Genomic DNA, 20,265 nt, shown 5'->3' with positions numbered 1-20,265 from the left:
TCTTATGCATTATAGAATTTATTACTTATTTAGTTTGTGAGAAGAGTAATTGGCACTGATCAAAAACTTGAAGAATAGTAATGATTCCTCGTATTTAATTTTTTATCTAGTGCTTATCTTCCTTCAACAAACCTTTCATTAACACAAGCAATTTGTTTTTAGTGAACAACGTATTCAAAAAATTTCCAAAGAAAGGAATATAAGTGATTTAAATATGGTTTATTAACTAATTCTTCCTGCCAGTCCATATAATCGGCAATCCCTTTTTCAACAACTGTCGAAAATATTGTGGGAAACAAAATATTCTTTTGAAAAATCTTGATAGTCTCTTCAAGAATACCTAAGAAAAGATTTCCTGAAAAATAGGTTTGGAAAAAATAAAGTACCACTATCATTCCATGCTTTAAGTTTCCATCACTGACTCGATGATTCAATTCAAAAATTCTCAACAGTTTTATGTGATATTGTCGTTTTCGGTGGATTTTGAACTGAGTTTTGATTGATACTGAGTTTTTTAGAGTCTCTGCGAAATGACAGAACATAATACAGTAAGTCAGTGACGAATAATAGATTAACCGTAGGAATTGAGATTTGATTGGTGGAATTGGTTCTTAATATGGTGTAGTTAGACCAAACAGATTATCACAAGTTTTGTAGTCGATTGCAATTGATCGATATCTAAGACTAAAATTTAAGGTACTATTTCTAAGGATAACAAGAAAATAGAACGAGAATGATAAAAATTGGACCGAAATTAGATTCCAGAAACGTGAAAATGAGGTTATGATTAAGTATCTATTATAACCCATGTGAATGTATTCCCTTAATATCATAAATTACTTAAGCAAATGCATAGAGAAGGGGGTATATTAAAGGTAATAGTGAATAAATATACATAATAACAAAATAAAATGTTTTATATATCATTTTTTAATAGCCAAACCTCGTAAATACTCAAATAAAATTCAATGTAACTATCCTACAACACGATTCTACAATTTAATATCATTTACTAAATACGAGGATTGACTGAAAAGCTTTCGACCTGAAAAAGAAACAAGACATTTTTGGTCAATGATCATTTAATCCAAAACGGAAATACAGATGGGTATAACTAACGCGGGAATAGTAAATAGAATAGCCCTCATAAAAAGGTAGCATACAAAAAATTTAATTGGAAAACTAGTGCCATCAAACGAAACAAAGAAATATTACCACAATGTATTAAACGAATTTACCTGATATGAAGTTCAATCTGGATCGTATAAGGCATAGGTAAAATTTTAAATTTTCTCAGAGTCTATTGTTACATACTGAAGTTACTTTCAACAGAAGTTTTGCAAAAGTTTGGCAATAATAGAGGGATGAGAAGTTTTTTAGTACTTTCAGTTTATATTTTTTATGGTTTGCTAATAGGAAGAAAGAAATGTCCATGTAATATGTATCAAAAACCCAAATGTATCGCATGGGACAGACTTATATGATTGAATTAATACTAGAAAGTAGTTTTTCTAATAATGTGACAATACAGTAGTCCAAATATAATTATTCAGTACCATCTCTGTTAATACTAAAAATATTTGAGATCTAAACTAGCTTCTATATGGTTTTCCAGTATTTACTGTACCATTTTCTAGCTCTCACTCAGAAGACAACCGTTAAATGCCATGGGAGCAATTTTTTTTAATTGGTTCTCGTATAAAAAAGGTGCTTCAACTGCTGTAATATGTTGTATCACCTTTTCTGTTTTTTTGACGGTCTAAGTTCTTGAACGGTTTTTTAGGTTAGGAACTTCTGTATTTCGTTCTCACGACCATTCTCCAAACATGTATCGGCACATAAATCCATTTGATAAAGTTTCTCTAAGCTTCTGATTGATGTTAAAGAAAACCTTCAGCATCACGTGATAGTTTGATATACTGATAATTATTAATAGATATTGAGAGCTCAAATTTCTTAACGATCGTCTATTTTCAAAATTTGTGAGCAAATTGCTGCCTTAATCTCATGATTATATTCAACTGCTTTAAAAAGTATTTATTTGGTACTGAATACTTGGTTCTAATTTTTTTTTCTATATTTCTAAGGTCTCCTAATATAAGATTCTTAGGAATTGGTCTGTGTAGGCTCCGATTCTAGAATCTATAAGAGGTATTGGCCTAAATCCTGCTCTAGGGTTTTTCTTGATCTATTAGGATCTGGTTTGAATCACTTGAAAGGCGAAAGAAAAAATGAATAAATAAATGAAGTAAATTCCTCGAGGAATCTGTTATGAATAATAAGAGATACGAGGGTTGCTACCTAAGTTTTGAGCGGGAAGAATAAAAACAAATATTTATAATCGGATGTGGCTTATTGTTTTCCAAGATATTCTCAATTGAGATCAATACTCTTTTATATGCGTTATGAAACAATTGTCGAAGCCAGTCCGATTGAGGTTCTAGTCGCTTTTCATGCATAGAAACACGTTGACCTCGCAACTTATTTTTCATCTGCGAGACTAAGAAATCGATTGGTGCCAGACAAGAACTTTATGTCCCATCAATTTGATGTTTTGACTGTTCAAAAACGTTTTTGTTTAAACTGATTTGTGAGAGATCGCATTGTCGTAGTAATGAATGATTCTTTTTCACGATCGTTTTCCTTGATGTTTTAGAACACTTTTGGCAAAAAATGCTGGGGTACCATTCAGAATTAACCGTTCTACATTGCTCTAATGCAACGGTGGTGATTTGTCCAGTTATTCTCATGCAGTCGATTGTTGTTTAGTTTTAAGTTCATATGCATACATCCATGATTAGTTGCCTGCCATGATCTAATAAACGTATTTTGAAGCACCGTGATTAAATTTTGCCAGCATTGCTTCGCACCAATCAGCACGAGCTTTTTCAAGCGATTTTCAAATTATGCTAACAAATAAATCTTCTTGATGGCCAAATTTTCATGCAATATTGAATGTTTAAGAGTGGAACTAATGCCAAGTTTGCCTAAATCTTACGGTATATCACACGAAGATCTTGCAATATTAGTTTACGTACAACATCGATGTTTTCGTCACAACAACCGATTTTAGACGACCTTCACCAAATTCATCCTATGGTAAGTGCTCTCACGATTGAATTCGGAAAACTAGTAAAGCACGCTGGCTCAAGATGCGTTATCGCCAAAAGTCGTCTTGATCGGCACTCTGTTATTGGTTTAATCGACGTCGAATATTTCAATTATCTGTAAACAACTCAAATGACACTCATATGATAACACGAGTACATCCATATTTAATATTGACAAACTTATGATGGCAATGCTAGACTTGACATATTCACATTAGTGTTGCCACATATCAAAACTTAAGTAGTAACCCTCGTACCTTTTGGTGATCCCTGTTTTATATGTCAAGAGTCACTTACGCACAAAATTAAGCTTTATTTATACAAACACATAAATGGACATAAACAAACACTAGGGCATCTAATATTATAGCATTCTCCGACAACGTAGCCATAGTAAATGTAGTAGAGTATCTAGAGAGAACAACTTCACTTTTGATACCGTCCTCGAGGAAATCTATACTTGCTACCAGCAGGCAGAGGTCGTAAGTGCAAAGGCTTCTGAAGTGATGAACATCTTATCTTGGATATTGCGGAGCTCTGGAGGTCCACAACATAGGTGGAGAGCCTTCTTTTCGTCGGTGGTCTCATGTGTGATTACATATATGAAATTTCCATCTGGGTCGACGCAACACAGAAACAGGAGATGTGTCAGAGAATAGCATCAGTCTATAGGTTGAGTTCCCTGAAAGTTGCCAGTATAAACTGCACATTGTCCGAGGACGCAGAATATGTATTCGCTTGTTGGAGTTTGGAGAACAAATTCCTTCGCCGGCAGATTCTCGTAGCGAATAATGCTTGTCCTATCCCCATTCTATCAATAGAATGAATATTGTGTTAATTATTTTTGTTACCAGAATTGTTGCAGGAGAAACACATTTAATATAATCAATTAGTTGATCAATGATGAAAGAATAATATGTTCAAAATTAGACTCTGCTCTTTTGTACTAGACTAGAGCTGAGTGAAATCGACAAATAAATTTTTTCATATACTGGAAATAGCTTCAACAAAAGTGATTACTGTGACACAATAATTGATCAATGAAGCTGGAAACATCTGAAGAAAAATGTAACAGTCGGATTGTCATATTAGAGGATGAAAAATGTTCTCAGTATTTACCAACTGAATTATATTGGAACTGAAAATTATTTATAATAACGTATAAACTTAGACTCTTAGTCATCAAGTAGGAATATCACCAAAAAATTTATTCATGTTTCTCCTCTCGCCTTGAATGCTCGATTTATATTACAATAACAGATTTTGGTATCTATCACCTTTTATGCCAACGTGTTTTTATCGACGGAATGACCAAAATAATGGAATTAATCTAGATTGGCTTGTCTTCGACAAGGGTCGCTCATAAAAAGTATAAATTAGAGCAAAGTTTGAACAGGAACTAATACCATTACCATAATACATTGATGGATGGTCGTTTGTTTGTGTCAGTTTAATCTCATAATTTTAAGTTTTTATTAGAATTCGAAGCGCTACATTATGTTCGTCACATCCATTTTGACGATAAATCTGTATTAAAGTGGTCACAAACATTTAAGCCTCCGCATTACTTCCGCAACTATCAGTTCGATCAAATTGACCTGAATAGAAGTATCAAAGAATGTGATATTATACCAGTAGTCCCTTCTCAACTATTCATGCATCTAATATGACGAAATATAATCTCAAAAGGTTCTAATTTCTTTCGAATTTTGATAATTTTTAAACATGACTCACCGGAGAAACAACTATGCTCTAGGCTACACTGATGGCCAATATAAAATTACATTACGTTACGATTATCTATGTTTCTGTCAAAGACAAATCCCTAATGGCTCACAACTGCTAAGAGGAGGTTTTGTCCGGTTTCAATGTTTTTGCATCTCAGCGAAGCAGTGTAACGTTTTGACAATCGAAGTCTCTAATCCGGCGTTGCTGTTTATCATAATAATAAAGACTGAAATTAGATCCTAGCACTAGGAATATTGTCTTTTAAAACATAATAATTGAGAAATTGAACAAAGTTTAATATATAATATAAATTGCTGGCTGAATAATGTAAAATGTATTATTATGGTAAATTCACATAATATGAATATCTTTTGTATTGGTGTTGGTACATAGAACTGTACAAATATAAAAAGCAGGCTAAAAAATTGGTATAAGGGTACAGATTACAAATGTTTTGAAAACATATAAACTTATTAATGAACTTATTTAACATTAACATTATATTATCAATAATATTCAATTTTTCATTTCATTTTATTATTGATCGGAACACTGTTATTAGTTTAATCGACGTCAAATGTCATAGAAAACCATCTCACGAAAATTCCATTATTACAACATCAATTACCAAGATGGATATTTCAGTTATCTGTAAACAACTCAAATGACACTCATATGATAACACGTTCTGAGTACGTTCACCTTTAATATTGACAAACTTTTAATGTCTATTTTAGACTTGACATATTCACATTAGTATTGCGACATATGTACAAATATAAAAAAACGGGCTAAAAAATTAATATAAGGGTACAGTTTCCAAATGTTTTGAGAACATGTGAACTTATTTAACATTAACAAAAACGAAATATCTATTATCAATAATACAATATTAGATTTTTCATTTCATTCTATTATGAGGAAAATATGTATTAATGAAAATGAAAATTAATAATTCAAATAGAGTTCCTCTATTAAGTTTACAATTTTTACTTATATGAGATCTTCAACATGTAGTGATGATCAATGTATTGATAAGAAAGCCGATTTAAATAACATATGCCTATCTTTTAGATTTTGAAAAAACTATTTCTATAAAAGTCAACCACATAACTTAACTTAACCTATGAAAGCTCAACTTCACTTATAAGGATCTAAATTAACCAAATCGTTCATTGAACAGATCTCAATGTGAAAAATAAAAAAATATTGACAAAATGATCATAGATATAAATATTAAGCTAGATGGTTTTTCAAATCATATAATATTTCATATAAAATTCAGAGAAGCATCATTATTCTCGATTAATTCATGTAATTCAATTTCAATATTTTCAGTTGTGTACAGGGAGTTTCTAAATTCATGCGACAAAATTCGGGAGGTAATTGCTCGTATAAAATTGAGAAGGTTCTTTCTTGTAACAAAATTTACCCTTAAAAGGTGGTGACTAAAATTGAGTTTTTTTTTTCTAAAATTTCAGTAAAGCTAGAAACTTGAAATTTTGAAATTGGTGGTCATTTTCAACATTTATTTTGAATCATATCACCCTTCATATCTCTACTGTTTTCAACTCAATTTATTTAAAATAATTATAAATTATGTGGTTTATTTTTTTTCTCTGCAACTATTAGTTCGGCAAAAAATTAAAGAATACAAAATATTTTTAGATAAAACACGGATTTGAAGTTATAATTTTATTCTACAAGACTTCAACTTGAAAAAAAATTTTAGACATGAAATAAAGTAAGAATTGTTAATTTCACTACCGTATAATGTAACTGGAATATTGGAAAAATACCCGTAGCTAGTTCGCGAAAATTATAGAATTTAGTTTATAGAATAACTGAAATAGAAGAGAAAAATAAAAGCTCAATTTTAATCACCACCTTTTAAGGTTGATATCTTGGAAACGTGGGCTGAAGAAATTTTGTTATAAGAAAGACCCATCTTGATTTCATACGAGCAATCACCTTCTGCATTTTGTTGTATGAATTTAGAAATACCCGGGGTAGGGTAGGGAGGTAGACCATGGCTTAATAATTTAAAAGTATAACAACTTTGATGTACATTCTTTCATGAGTTTTTTCTCAGTAATTCACAATTTTTTCTGTTACAGATGAATGTTTGGGCTTCAAAAAGGACTTGACTTAATAATTAGAAAATTTAAACGCCCTGTATATATATCTTCCTATCATATTTCGACCATAATTTCAATTCTCGATGATGAAATTGATCGAAACCTAGGAATACATATAAAAACATTGTTATTATATTGCCACAATAATCATATTTAATAGCAAAGATGTATGCATATTCTCTAATACTCTGGTCCTACCTATTACTACTGAAGGTAAACTGTTTTACACTTCTTCTGGTTCTTTTTATGTTCCGTCGGTACCTTTGCGTTATCGGTGAAGTCCATCTATTCTCAGTTATTCTTGCTAAATATCTTGCTCATAGCCATTCATTTGTTTTTGTTCTGTCTATGTTATCATTATGTTAGAATTGGTGGTACACACTGGTCAAACCTTCTTTTGCTGATAAATCGTCTTGATTTCAGGACTCTTAATCTATTTTAATTATTAATAGTAAATAATACCCTTGATGCTTCGATATTTTTGTCCTTCATCAGAATGATTGGAAACTCATTTGTATAGTTTCTAATAAAAATTATGAAAATAAAATCATCGAAAATGATAGAGATTATAAAATATATAATTTATAGTTTATATTATTATATATTATAATATAGTTTATTTTGTCGAAATAGCAAAGGATATGAAATCTTCTAGAATCGAGTCTCAATGCTCAAAAGTTGTTTAGGTATATAAAAGAAATTGCTGACAACAGAAAATATCTAAAAACTATTTCTTTTTTTGCAGCGTCACACTGTGTGATATACCTAAAATGTTAAGGGTACAGCAGAACAAGTATCCACAATGTCATGCGAAGCTTTAAATGGACAATTTCTACTGGCAAAAATCATTTTATTGTTTGGGATCTTTGGTGCATGTCGTAGAGATGATTTAATAAGTTTGAGTTTAGAGGATGTGGAAGATATAATGGGAGCTTTATTGTTGTGTTTTTGCCAGATGAAAAAAATCCTATGTCCAGAAGTTTTACCATTACCAATGAAAGATGTACATTCGAGCCCTGTGCACTTTACCATAAATATGCAGATCTATTGCCTGAAAATATGAACAGCAGAAGATTATTGTTGCATATCGAAATCATAGGTATTACACTCAACATGTTGGTTTTCATACAATCAGCGCTGTCCGGAAATTTGTTGTAAAATACCTGAAACTGAAAAATCCCGCAGAATATACCGGACATGGGCAAAAGCGTTCTTTGGCCACCATGTTGGTAGAAAGTGGCACCGTGATTTTCTGACTCTGTAAAGTCACGAAGGATGGCGTTCTTCCAACATAGCAGAAGGATACATAGAAGAATCCATACAAAGAAAACTAGAAGTATCACAAAAATTGTTCAACCCTTCCCACTTGCAAAAGTCAAGGTCTTTGATATTCCATCCGAAAAATCAGAACATTTGTGCGAACTATCTGCATCAAAATCTTTAGTTTTGAAGAATGAAATACTGGAAGGACTGAACTCCTGCAATAATACAAATTGTACAATAAATGTTCCTCTTAATACCAACGATTCCTAAACATAACAATTATGTCGTATCTAGGAAAGTGTTTTATATAAATATATAATTGTTTTTTCTTATAATTAATTACAATTGTATTTTTTTTATCGCACGAAGAAAAAATCGGAGATCGGGAAAAATTTTCTGTGCGCTGTCCTGAAAATGCCACCGTTATATATTTGTAAAAACAGATGAACACTATGTGTTTTCAGAAAAGTATAATAGGAAACATAATTCATAATACTCACATGACGATTCATTTTCATTGAAAAATTTCCAGATAAAATTTCTTCTTGATAATTTATTTTTATACTAATGAGAAGGAACCAAATATCCCGAACTCAATATAAACCTGTATACTAGCTTTACCACGATCAAATAACGTTGAGGAATTCGGGTAAAGTAAACTCATCAATGCATATTTACACATAAATTCGACTATTCAACACTTGTGTATACTTCTATTTGAACAATTTAATTGTGAATTAGGTAGGTATATGACTGTTTAACATACACACTTTGAATGGGAAAAATTTTTTCATTAGTAGATACTTCGCATATTTGTTTGTATGAATTTCGGTATTAACAATAAAATTATGTTTCATAGTCAAATATAACATTACCCTTCGGATTTTTCCAAAACTGCTCTTCTAATCTTCTCCTATCAATTTATCTCCTCAGCTTTTATAGAAAATCCGACTGGGGAAAGCTTCCCAAATTCGTAGAACACAGTTATAACGAAATGGAAACATGAATGGAAAAGAAGAATAACGTTATAAAATAACTTCTCTACACGGCTACAATGTGGAAACTGATTTTTTTCTGTGAGGCTTCAGCTCTAAATTTAAGATTTGGCTTGCATGTAATATTTGATAAATGATAAATCATTTTTATTGATAAATGAAGCAATATATTTTTAGGTTAGGTTATCTTATATTGTGAAATATTTTGAATAGCTAATACTCAACCTTTATTTTTCGACATAATCGCCGTGCATATAAATGCATTTTTGCGTGCGGTGTATCATCTTCGTTATTCCTGAGTCTGCCTCCGTACCGCGACGATAGCTTAAAACCTCTTTTTTGAGCTTTTCGTCGGTTGTTATATGCGTCCCTACCAATTGTTTCTTTCATTCAGGGAAGAGATGGTGATCACTGGATGCCAAGTCTTAGCTGTAAGGTGGTTTGAGACAGTATCCTATCCAAATCTGTATTTTTGTCTCCGAATTCTCCACACCATTTGCGCACATGTTGCACACACTTTTCCCCATACACCTAACACAGTTTGGAATGAATGTCCACTGGAGGAACTTTTTTTACACACAATAAACAAATCATACAGCGTAATTTGTACTTTGCGTGAAAATCGAATGGAAGATGCATCTTTAATGGCTACCAAGACAAACATGTACGTTGAAAACGGCTCAACAAGACGAAAACTGGGAGAAGGGGAGCTGATCTACACGCCAGACTCGTCAAATCTCGTCTATCAGCGTTCCAAGCGAAAAGTACTAGTAGCGCTATCCGCTACCATAAACGTGGCTTCATTGGAAAAGACTATGTTATTTGTGAAACTTTGCATTGTGGTAACATAAAATTTCATTCTGCGGTGTCCAGATAAGACATACTATCATCACTTGATAAAAAGTAAACCTATCCTTTTTCATAATGTTATAGAGAGATCCTACACTCTATTATTGCAGTTACCACCTATTGGAATGGTTATACGAGGTCTGGCTATTAAATAAAGAGACTGGTTACGAAAAAGGGTTTTATCACGAAAATTATTCTACATTCGAATGCTCCCCTTGAATGCACTCCCCTCCCCTGGCCACACACCTTTCCATATGTTTTTTCCATTGATCGAAGCAGTGCTGGAAGTCTTCTTTGGTGAGCGCCTTTAGGAGCTCTGCCGTCTGGTTGACAGTCTGGCCCTCTGTAACCCATTCAGTCATCGCGATACCGTTAATGTCGAAAAAAATGATCAACATTGTATCGAATTTTTATTTACATTCTCGGCACTTACTAAAAAGCTTACACCACTTAAAAACACGCGCACAAGATAGAGAATTGTCCCCATAGGTCTTTTGCCACAATTCATAGCACTCAGTCGGAGTTTTTTTTTCAATTTAACGAAAAATTTGAGATTGATACCTTGCTCCTGTTTTTCGCCACACATGGTTTTTGGTACAAGAAAATAACACGTTCGTTTCAAACTACACAAATACTATAATAGTGACGGAAACCTCTTTTGGGACGTGTATGGACAAGATATCTAGATACCCAACGCACTACTCATTTTTTATTTAACCCCTTTAGGCGCGCAGTGTCGTTATTTAATAGCCAGACCTCGTACAAGGATTTTCTACAAACCATAACGTAAGATTTTTTATTATCAGCTACAGTCTTGAGTCACTCAGTTATGAAATGATTTTTAATTATACCCACTTTTTAAAACAGTATAGCGATCCCCACAGCTGAATTTTTATTTACAAACGATATCTTCCTATCGGTCCAAATCATGGATTTTGCAACAGTCATTCATTTAACTTATGTATTTTTTGTTTGTTTCAAATTTACTGTAACAAAGTTTTGAATGTAGAATTATAAAGTCTTGACGAATTTTTTTGTAATTCAATGATTATCAAAATTTCAATCACATACTGGTTACACTGGTTGGAAAAAAATATGTAATTTATTTCAAAGTCGCTTATGCAGATAAATTTTTTGAGAAAACTTTCATTCAATATTTTCTTGCAACCCTAAGGGAAAACAGAATATTGGTAAGTTACATTACTTCATGAACAATATTAGATTTGAATATAATAATGTGTTCCAATAAAATTTCTATCGTATCTTTGTGCAACGCAACTTTAATTATCATATTTCTCCTTTTTGCAGGTTACATCATTAACGAGTATATCAATTGATTTTTTAAATTCTCGCGTGAATCAACCGTTTGGAACGATATCCATTCGTCTCTCCTCTTATTCTACTGAAAGTGTTACAAGAGACACAAAAATTTCAAAGTGGATCGCAATTTCGAACTTTCTATTGTTCACATGAAATCTGACGAGGAAATGGGTAGGGATAAAGCATCTGGTGCTATGCAGGTTAATCAAACGCATCATTCGAGTGAGTATTTTTGTTTTAATAATCTATTAATTCAGGGTAAAATTAACGGCAATGGGTTTTATTTTTTTGTAAAATTCAATTTCAAACCATATAAAAAGAAAAAAAAGAAATATTTGAAATCAACACTTATGAAATGATATGTAAAATTGAGAAATATGATGGAATATTGGTTATATTAAGCTAATTCACTACCTTTCAGCTGCCTTATGCTACGTCTTATTTTTGATCATTTTCGCATATTAATACACTTGTGAACAAAAAAGTGAACTTAGACGACACATATGCAATCGCAAGTCACTGGCAAAAAAAAAACTGAACATGCAACTGTATTTTTTAGTAAAACCTTGAAGCTGATGGCATTAGCTTCAAAATGATATGAAAAATTGTGAGGTTTCTCACTCTTACAGTCCACAATATGTTATGATCAATAATAACCTTTTTCATGCTTGTATATAATACCTGACCTGCCAATATCAGCTAGCGATCAAACGTCATCCGATACAGATCTCCGTTAACAAAGAACAAGAATTTAACCACAAATGGACACAATAAGAAATAAAGCTGCTCAAATGTTCGTCCTATTGCGACAAGGCCAGAGTCAACGAGAAGTGGCCAGTGCGCTGAACATGAGTCTGCTGTTTCCAGAATTTGCCGTGGTTACCTAGAGATTGGTAATTTTCATCGCAGATGCGGTTCCGGAAGAAAAGGTACACATCTGAGAATTATGAATGATTCAATTCACAGTGAGTAGCTGGATAGTCAGAACTAGCCAAAAAGTCCAGCTACTGGACTTATCGACGATTTGCCAGAGAACGCTTTAATTCTACTCTACAGAAGAAAGCAAAAACCGAGTTGGTCTTTATTGAAACCGACGATGGAGCGGGGAATTAACGGCGAACCGATTCATAGAAGGAATTTTAGGGGATCAAGTCGTTGCCTACGGCAGTTTCATCGACGAAAATTTCATGCCAATGCAGGCAATGGCCTTCCACATACTGCAAGTTCCGTACGGCAGTTTTTACATCTTACCGCAATTGCTGCTATGGATTGGTCAGCGCGTGGCCCACACATAAGAGAAGACAAAATTTTTAAACTAGACATCCTGCACCAGCCACGAAATCAGACCTCAAAACGGCGCTCACTGAAGAATGGGATAGCATCGAACAAGATCGAGTAACAAACTTACTCGATCCTAAAAGAAGCAATTGGAATCTCTTATTAAAGCCAAAGGTTCTAACACTCAATATTGATAGGTTAATTTCAAATAAATTAATATTTTGACGAATTTAAGGATGTATTTTCTCTACTGTTAATTATAAATCTTTTTTTTTTAATTTTTTTAGCAAAAAAATGACTCAACAGCAGAATAGACCACTCCTTATAAACTAAGACTAATGGCTTTGAAATGCTAAAATAAGGAAAGTATTGGTGGCTACATATTTTTTGCTAGAGGCTTTTGACCACGAGGGTGCGACTTAAGTCGATTTTTTGCTCATGAGTTTATTTTTCCAATATATGCCAAAAAAATTATTTCTGTTTTATTAATATTAAACGCTCTACGAGTACGAAAATGAATAATATCAGTCGATCAAATCAATCCGCAATGAGAAGAAATTGAAAAAATTCACATATTGGAGTGTTGTGTGTTGTGGCCAACAGCATTCGTCTTATTTGTGGATGAACTAAGTAGGGTTGACACCAACGATGAAAGACGTTGGCGCTCGTGTTGGGAGATAACAGTCTGGTGTCGGTTAAAGACTAAAGGGATTTGGCTCGTCGTTCACCTTGCCAATCACACATTGGTTTCATATTCATTCTTATTCCAGTTCAGAAGTGAGAGGAATTATTTCTAAAAACCGCTTCGTGCTGGACAAATGCCTTTGATGGAATCTCCATAACTCTCAACACAAAAACAACAATAGACACATAGTAACGTTGCCATGATCTGTAAGTTTGCAATTGCCGAACTAAAGAAAAAGATAGTCATTAATGTTTACTTATACTACTTATATACTAAACATCAAAGCAATTAGAGAAGAATCTAGGCGACCCGGTGCATTGATATTGATAAGTGGATGTGCTAGGGTGCAACAAATTTCTAAACATAGTTTCAGGATCTGTGCTTCTATATAAATAAACTTCACCATTTTGTCTATGTTAAGTATGAAATGTAACGAGATTGATCTGTCCTCTGTTTCTCTATAAATTATAAGCTATTCCGGCATGTTTGGCATAATGTTTGTTTGCACTCTTGATCTTTCTATTTTCTATATACTCATATAAGATCTAGGTATTTTCACATTTTCCGTATAGTTTTCGAAATTCTATACACTTTTCTTTTTATTTCAGTTTTCACTGCTTATCTTTTATTTATATAGTTTTCTTCGCCTTCAATTAATATTTTTTTGGTCCATGTATTCATTATCTTCACATTCCTACTTACTTTTTCCACATATACCTCTATAATTTTTCCTTCGAGGTATAGCATCTTTTTTTATCAGTTCATGATCTTTTTTTTTATATTTTTGTTCTTTCCAAATTTCTCTAATTTCACTAATAATTCATGAATGATTTTCAATTCTATATATTTCATTGTTTTAAATTTTGTATTCTTTTTATTAAATATTGAGCTCATAAAATATAGTCCATCAGACTTCTGGCGTTCCTATTGTTGGCAATAAAATTTTATGTTTCATACAATCATTGCAAATTAGTTTCATTTATCTTCTATCTCTTCAATATTCCGATCCATTCTCTTGTTTCGATCGTCACCTGCTTTCCTATTCCATTATCACATAACTATTACTACTCCATCCTCTTGCCCATTTAGTTAGCCTCGTAGTTTCCTGTTGAATTTTTAGAAGAATACAAAGTGGTACATTTGTTCATTGTGTTCATAATATGCCATACGAGGTTTGCTACTCAAATTTTGAGAAAGAAAAATAGAAAAAAATATTTATAATTGGATGTGGCTCTATTGTTTTTCAAAATATTCTCTAATAAACTTTTGCATGCGTTTGAACAAATTTTCGAAGAATTTTCCCATTCCTCCAAAAAATGAGGTTTCAACACATCAACTGTTTCTTAAGGTGTAGAAAAACGTTGACCTCGCAATGAAATTTTGATCTGTGGAAATAAGAAGAAATAATTGGGTGTCAAAAAAGACCATTCAGCGGTCGACCCATCAATTTAATGTTTATTATTCAAAAACGTTTTTGTTAGAACTGATGTGTGAGAGCTCGCATAGTCATGGTGGAGAATGCGATTGGTTTCTCTGATTTTTTCAAACATTGCTGGAAAACTGATGCTGGTATTCTATACAGATTCACCGTTCTTTCGCTATTCTAAGGAAACGGTGGTGAAATGTCCAGTTACTTCAAAAAAATAGGTGATCATTTGTTTCGAAGTATTTCATACGCGAACAACTTTTGTTGGATTTGGCTCGTCTTGAAAGACCCATACAGTAGATTGTTGTTTAGTTTCGGGTCCAGACGTGTTTTAAAGCAACGCGATTACATTTTTTTAGCATTTTTGTGTATTAATCGACACGAGCTCTTTTGAGCGGTTTTTATATTATGCGGTATCCAATGTAAACAACCTTTTCACTTTCAAAATCCATGATGTGAATTTCAGATTTGACATCTTCACATCAATGTTGCCATATATAAAAACATAAGTTGCAACCCTCGTTCAACGTTTATTTTATAGACATATATTTATAGAATTCAATAAGTTAATTTTTATTTCATCTATGTTAATTTTTACTGTATTTATTATTATTTGATGACCCTCTTTTCTCTCTATCTTTATGACACTTTTAAATGAAATGGGGATTATTGGTATTTATTTTTCCTTTTTCTCATTTTCATGATTTATTCAATTACTCCGGTTATTTCTATCTCATATTATGTTCCGGTATTTTTTTATATCCATTTTGTTATATATTTTTTTTCTTTTCTGACTTGGATTAAGGATTTATCCTTTTGTTTTGTATTCCATTTGATAACACTAATTTATTTTTGTTATTTACGATTTTTACCGTATTGATTTTCAGTGGAGAACTCTCAATAACTGTTTCTCTATTCTTGTGTTCAAAATCTTTTTAAATGTATTTTTACCTGTACCATTTATTAATATTCATATACTATTATATTAATAACAATTCATCTAGAAAATAATATCAAGAATTTTACAAATTCATCCATTCAAATATAAATAAGAAACAAAACTGCGTTCAATACCATGTTTTCGTAACATACGATGTTATCGTAATGAGAAGGATTTATGTATTTATAAGTTTCATATTGAAAAAGATTATTTCCTAAATTAGCTCGAACCATTATTAGATAAATTGAACTGGAGAATTCTGCACACATCTCATCGACCGAAATGCATTAATTAAGTTTCAATAACTATCTCGGTGATGTCGATTGAATTATGTTATTACCTTCACGTTCCATTCCAATGTTGTACCAGTTGGGTAAAGTTGCTGTGAGTTGGAAAACAGAATAGATTTCTAGCTGTGATGGCGGCGGGTTATTGGAGTTCAGAGATGAATCAATCACTTAAAGCTTGAAGGTTGGATTAGCTGCTGTGTTCGGAGCCTCCATTACTGGAACTCGCTCAGGAGTATTTTTCAATTAGCCCAATAACAGCAATAATCGTAATGGCGCAAAATGTAATAAATTAGATATGGAAAGCAGATAAAGTATAAAGTTTCGAGATTCGAAGAGACAGGCCGGTCCGAAATTAGCAGAGTAAAGCTAAAGAGAAGTTTAGAATTAATTAAAATCTCCAGTAGTTTAAATATTGATTAGAATGAATTAGTTTGTTTACAAAGAAAGCTGATATAATATGAAAAAATGAGTTTATTGAAATTCTGCCCAAATGTATAAAGATGGTTCACAATATGTATTGTTCTATACTATATTTCAGTTCAAATCTAAGAATATGTACTAAATCAACTATTCATACGACCACAACGCCCACAATCATAATAATACTGTTTGACGCGCGTTTCGATAGCCAAGTTATCTTCATCAGGTAAAGGTTTACCTGAAGTCTCTGACAGTTTAATTGTCAGTGTTGGTGTAGTGGTGGTGTAAACAGTGTATTTAGTATGAATATCACCAACGGTTCCAAAAATTCCAACTCAGTGGTGATAATTTGTATGTATACGTGATATATTTACAAAGCACCACAGTACATTTTTTTCTCGTCATTCTCTTACACGAATAGATTGATCAGTCCGAGACATTGGATTGTTGTGAAACTAATTTCTTATAATAAGAGTTGTTCACTTTTATCAATTAAAATGAGATGTACCAGTAGTCAAAAAATTGTATTATAAGAGAAAAAAATGTAGTGAATATTTTTGTATGTCTACATATCCATCATATATAATTCAGTTGAGATGTGTTCAAGATAAACCGTTATTGAGAAATATAATAAAAAAATTATTGAAAATCTGAATCTGAGAAGTACTTGGTACCAATTTATTCAAATAGTTTTTCCTAAAATTTCATGCGTAAGAAAGTTCGTACATATTTTTTATAAAATGAATATCCTATTGAGCCGCTGAATCCAAATATGCTCCTTTTTGCGAGAAACTGGTACTTTTTGTTTAAATCGCAATTGCTTAAACAAATGATGAACAAATGGTTTTTTCGGTTCGGACAATTTTTTTATGCAAATATGCTTCATTATAAGAAGATAAGATCTCTTGTCATTTTTCCGTATAATTCATACTCAAAAGTTTTTGAGAGTCGAAAAATGGACGATTTTGACTTAACTTTTGACCAACTGAACATTTGTAAAATTGAAAAAATCGTACTTGTTCTTTGAACCTTACTCTACAAATTGGTGTACTTCGATATTAGTGCAGGTTTGGCGTTTGGCACTTTTCGCTATTAACAATTAAGCGCCTTCTCAACGTTGCATCGCGTGGCGACGATCCTCGATCAGAGTGCACCAAATGCAGGCGGCTCTGTTCTCGCGCTCATTTTATGTCTCTAATTTACTATCTGCCTCAAAAAAAATCAACAACAAAACTTTGGCATTACCATAAACAAAACCATTCCACTATATAAGCTTTCTAATTACTCGACCAAATAAATTACAACCTGAATTATTGTTACTGAAAACATTTAAACGAAGTACTGGTGTCATATATATTTTTCAATAACTTTAAGTTGTTACATTACAAATTGATTTTATTGTTATTACTTTATAAATTCATTAAGCCAATTGAGAAAATGAAATGAAAACGTTTGTTGTTCTATTTAGATAATTAGTCATTAATATGAAATAATAAAAATTCGATATCAACGTTGGTAAATGAAAACATCAAGTATGTGCTTAATCATGTAATAATAACTGTGATATAAAATTTTAATGTACATTGAATATTTATTCAAAAAAATTTCTAAAAATATATTCTTTCCCATTTGAGAATATTCTAATACATATAATAAATACGATTTTTCAATTTTTACACATGTGCAGCTCGTCAAAAGTCATTAACATAGACAGTTAGTGAAAACCGTCTATTTCTAAAAATTTTTAAATATGCATTATACAGAAAAATGGCAAGACACCTTTACTTCTTAAAATTAACCATATTTGCAGCGGCTCAAAGTACATAAGAATACCAATGTTTCCATTGCATTGACCGCTCCCGGACTAATAGTAAAAAAAACGTAATTATTAGTTGGCGAAGAAAATATATTCGATTAGTTGTACAATTTCATAGAAAAAGAAAGCAAATAAGTTATGTGGACAAAACTGATAAATTGACCTGTCTAGAATATTCGATATATAGGAATTTGAAAAATCCTTGCAAAGCAGTCGAGGAAGGCAAGTCTTGAGAGTTACTCCCCTGCTAGAAATCGATGATTTTTGTTTTACATATTGAATAGCTTTTGGTATATGGATAAGAAGAAGAAGACTGCGTTATTGTGAAGATAGGTTTACTATTAACTCATTGTTTCAGTTAAATCATGATAATATTAAGAAATGAAGGAAATTTGTGAATAAATATTGTTTTTCCTGTTTTTGCACTATATAAAAGGCGTATTCACAGACATGTAGAGAAATTTGTGTTATTTACGATGGTAATGCTGTAACATATCGCATCGTGTCCTGATTTGTTCGATATTTTCGTAGTAGAAACTCGATAGTAAAAAACCGATGAAATGTTGCAACTGATATTTCGGCATTGAACTGTCAAGATATCTCTGACGCATGTTTAACGCAAACGATCGTGGTCGAAATATGGTGAAGTGACACAAAGGTAGACAAAGCCAGGTGACGACCATTAAGCTCCTACGTGTATGTGTTTGGAATAATATAATATGAAATTCTGCAACCTTGTCAAATGGCCGATTCAGTCCTATAATATCAACAATAAATTGTTAAATGAGAGAAGAAAATTCAAATTTCAGTAAAACGGGCTTTGTGCTCCACCATAAAAACGCCAAGCCACAAAAACTTATTTAAGTATTGAACAGCTTGGGTCAACCCCAATGATGTGAGCGTTCAAATTCAAATACATCTACTATTGTTCTTGGGTATTGGAGTGGCATGAGAAAGATTAACTGAAAATAATAAATCTTTTAGAGAGTATTTCTAAAAATGCTACTTTACCTGAACGAAGGAAAGCAACCCACATTATTTTAACGAATCGTTACATTGAATGATCATGGTATAAGAATTTCTTAGTTATCTCAAAAACGTGAGCAATTTATTTAACAGGAGGTAATAATGTAATGTTCTTGTTTATTTGAACAGTTTTTAATCACAAAACGGTTGGGTTTATGTTCACGGTGTATCTTTACGTAATTTAAGTACACACTAAATTATTCACTATCATTATCATCTAATTTATTCAAGTACACCATTTGGCTTACTTTTCACTATTCGGATGTGTTCACTGTGTGTGGCACTAGTTCATTATGTATTGGATTACAAAATTACTAGGAAATGTATTTTTCTCTAAAATGCCATATGATTACAATTTATAAACAAAAACGTAAATGCCTCAATCATACGCGATCACGACTACTATGATTAGTATAATGCAATTCTGCAGCTCTAGAAATGTCAGTCAATTATTAATTTTGACAATGAAACAAAGTTTAAAATGAGGAATATTATTGGAAAAATAGATGATAATGATGAAGAAGAATTTGTTGTGACCCAACCAGAAGTTAGTGAAATAGTCAAAAATATATGGAATTCGTTATAATCGTTTTAAAAAATGTTGTTCCGATAAAAAAGTTCTTGCTTGCTTCTTGCATTTTTTTAAAAATTATCGAAAGATATTAAACCCTCATCACTTTGGTCTAAGTACTCAATGGTGAGAGTTTGCCTCTTGCTTCTACAAAAAAAGATACTAATATTAAGAATTATCAAAAACTCTGGAGGATTTCTGACAAAAAAGTCAAAACTATTTAATAGGGGACACATTTACCAATTTCTAAGAGAAGCTCCCAGTATTTGTTGAAAAAAGCAAGTCATTAATTATTGTTTAGCTTTTGTAAGACATTTTACTAGATTATATACTATACACTTACTAGATCGCTGCAATATTTGGCATCGCAGGGGCATGTCGTAGAGATGAACTACAAAAATTGAGTATTG

At 32.1% G+C, this 20,265-nt stretch overlaps 1 protein-coding gene across 2 annotated transcripts in view; it reads left to right on the top strand.

Annotated features, from left to right (window-relative positions):
- The window catches only part of LOC130442920 (KH domain-containing, RNA-binding, signal transduction-associated protein 3-like), a 748,831-nt gene that overhangs the window by 215,938 nt on the left and 512,628 nt on the right, over nt 1–20,265 (top strand). For both annotated transcript variants that reach the window (XM_056777327.1, XM_056777328.1), the window contains one exon: nt 11,392–11,625. In XM_056777327.1, coding sequence (XP_056633305.1) covers nt 11,553–11,625 — 73 coding nt within the window. In that variant the 5' untranslated portion in view covers nt 11,392–11,552. The remainder of the gene's footprint in view (nt 1–11,391; nt 11,626–20,265) is intronic.

The sequence above is a fragment of the Diorhabda sublineata genome, chromosome 4 (genome assembly GCF_026230105.1).
Source record: "Diorhabda sublineata isolate icDioSubl1.1 chromosome 4, icDioSubl1.1, whole genome shotgun sequence".
In the NCBI taxonomy this organism is placed as follows: domain Eukaryota; kingdom Metazoa; phylum Arthropoda; class Insecta; order Coleoptera; family Chrysomelidae; genus Diorhabda; species Diorhabda sublineata.
The sequence above is the reverse complement of the archived record's forward strand: the minus strand, read 5'-3'. Positions and strand labels throughout refer to the sequence as shown.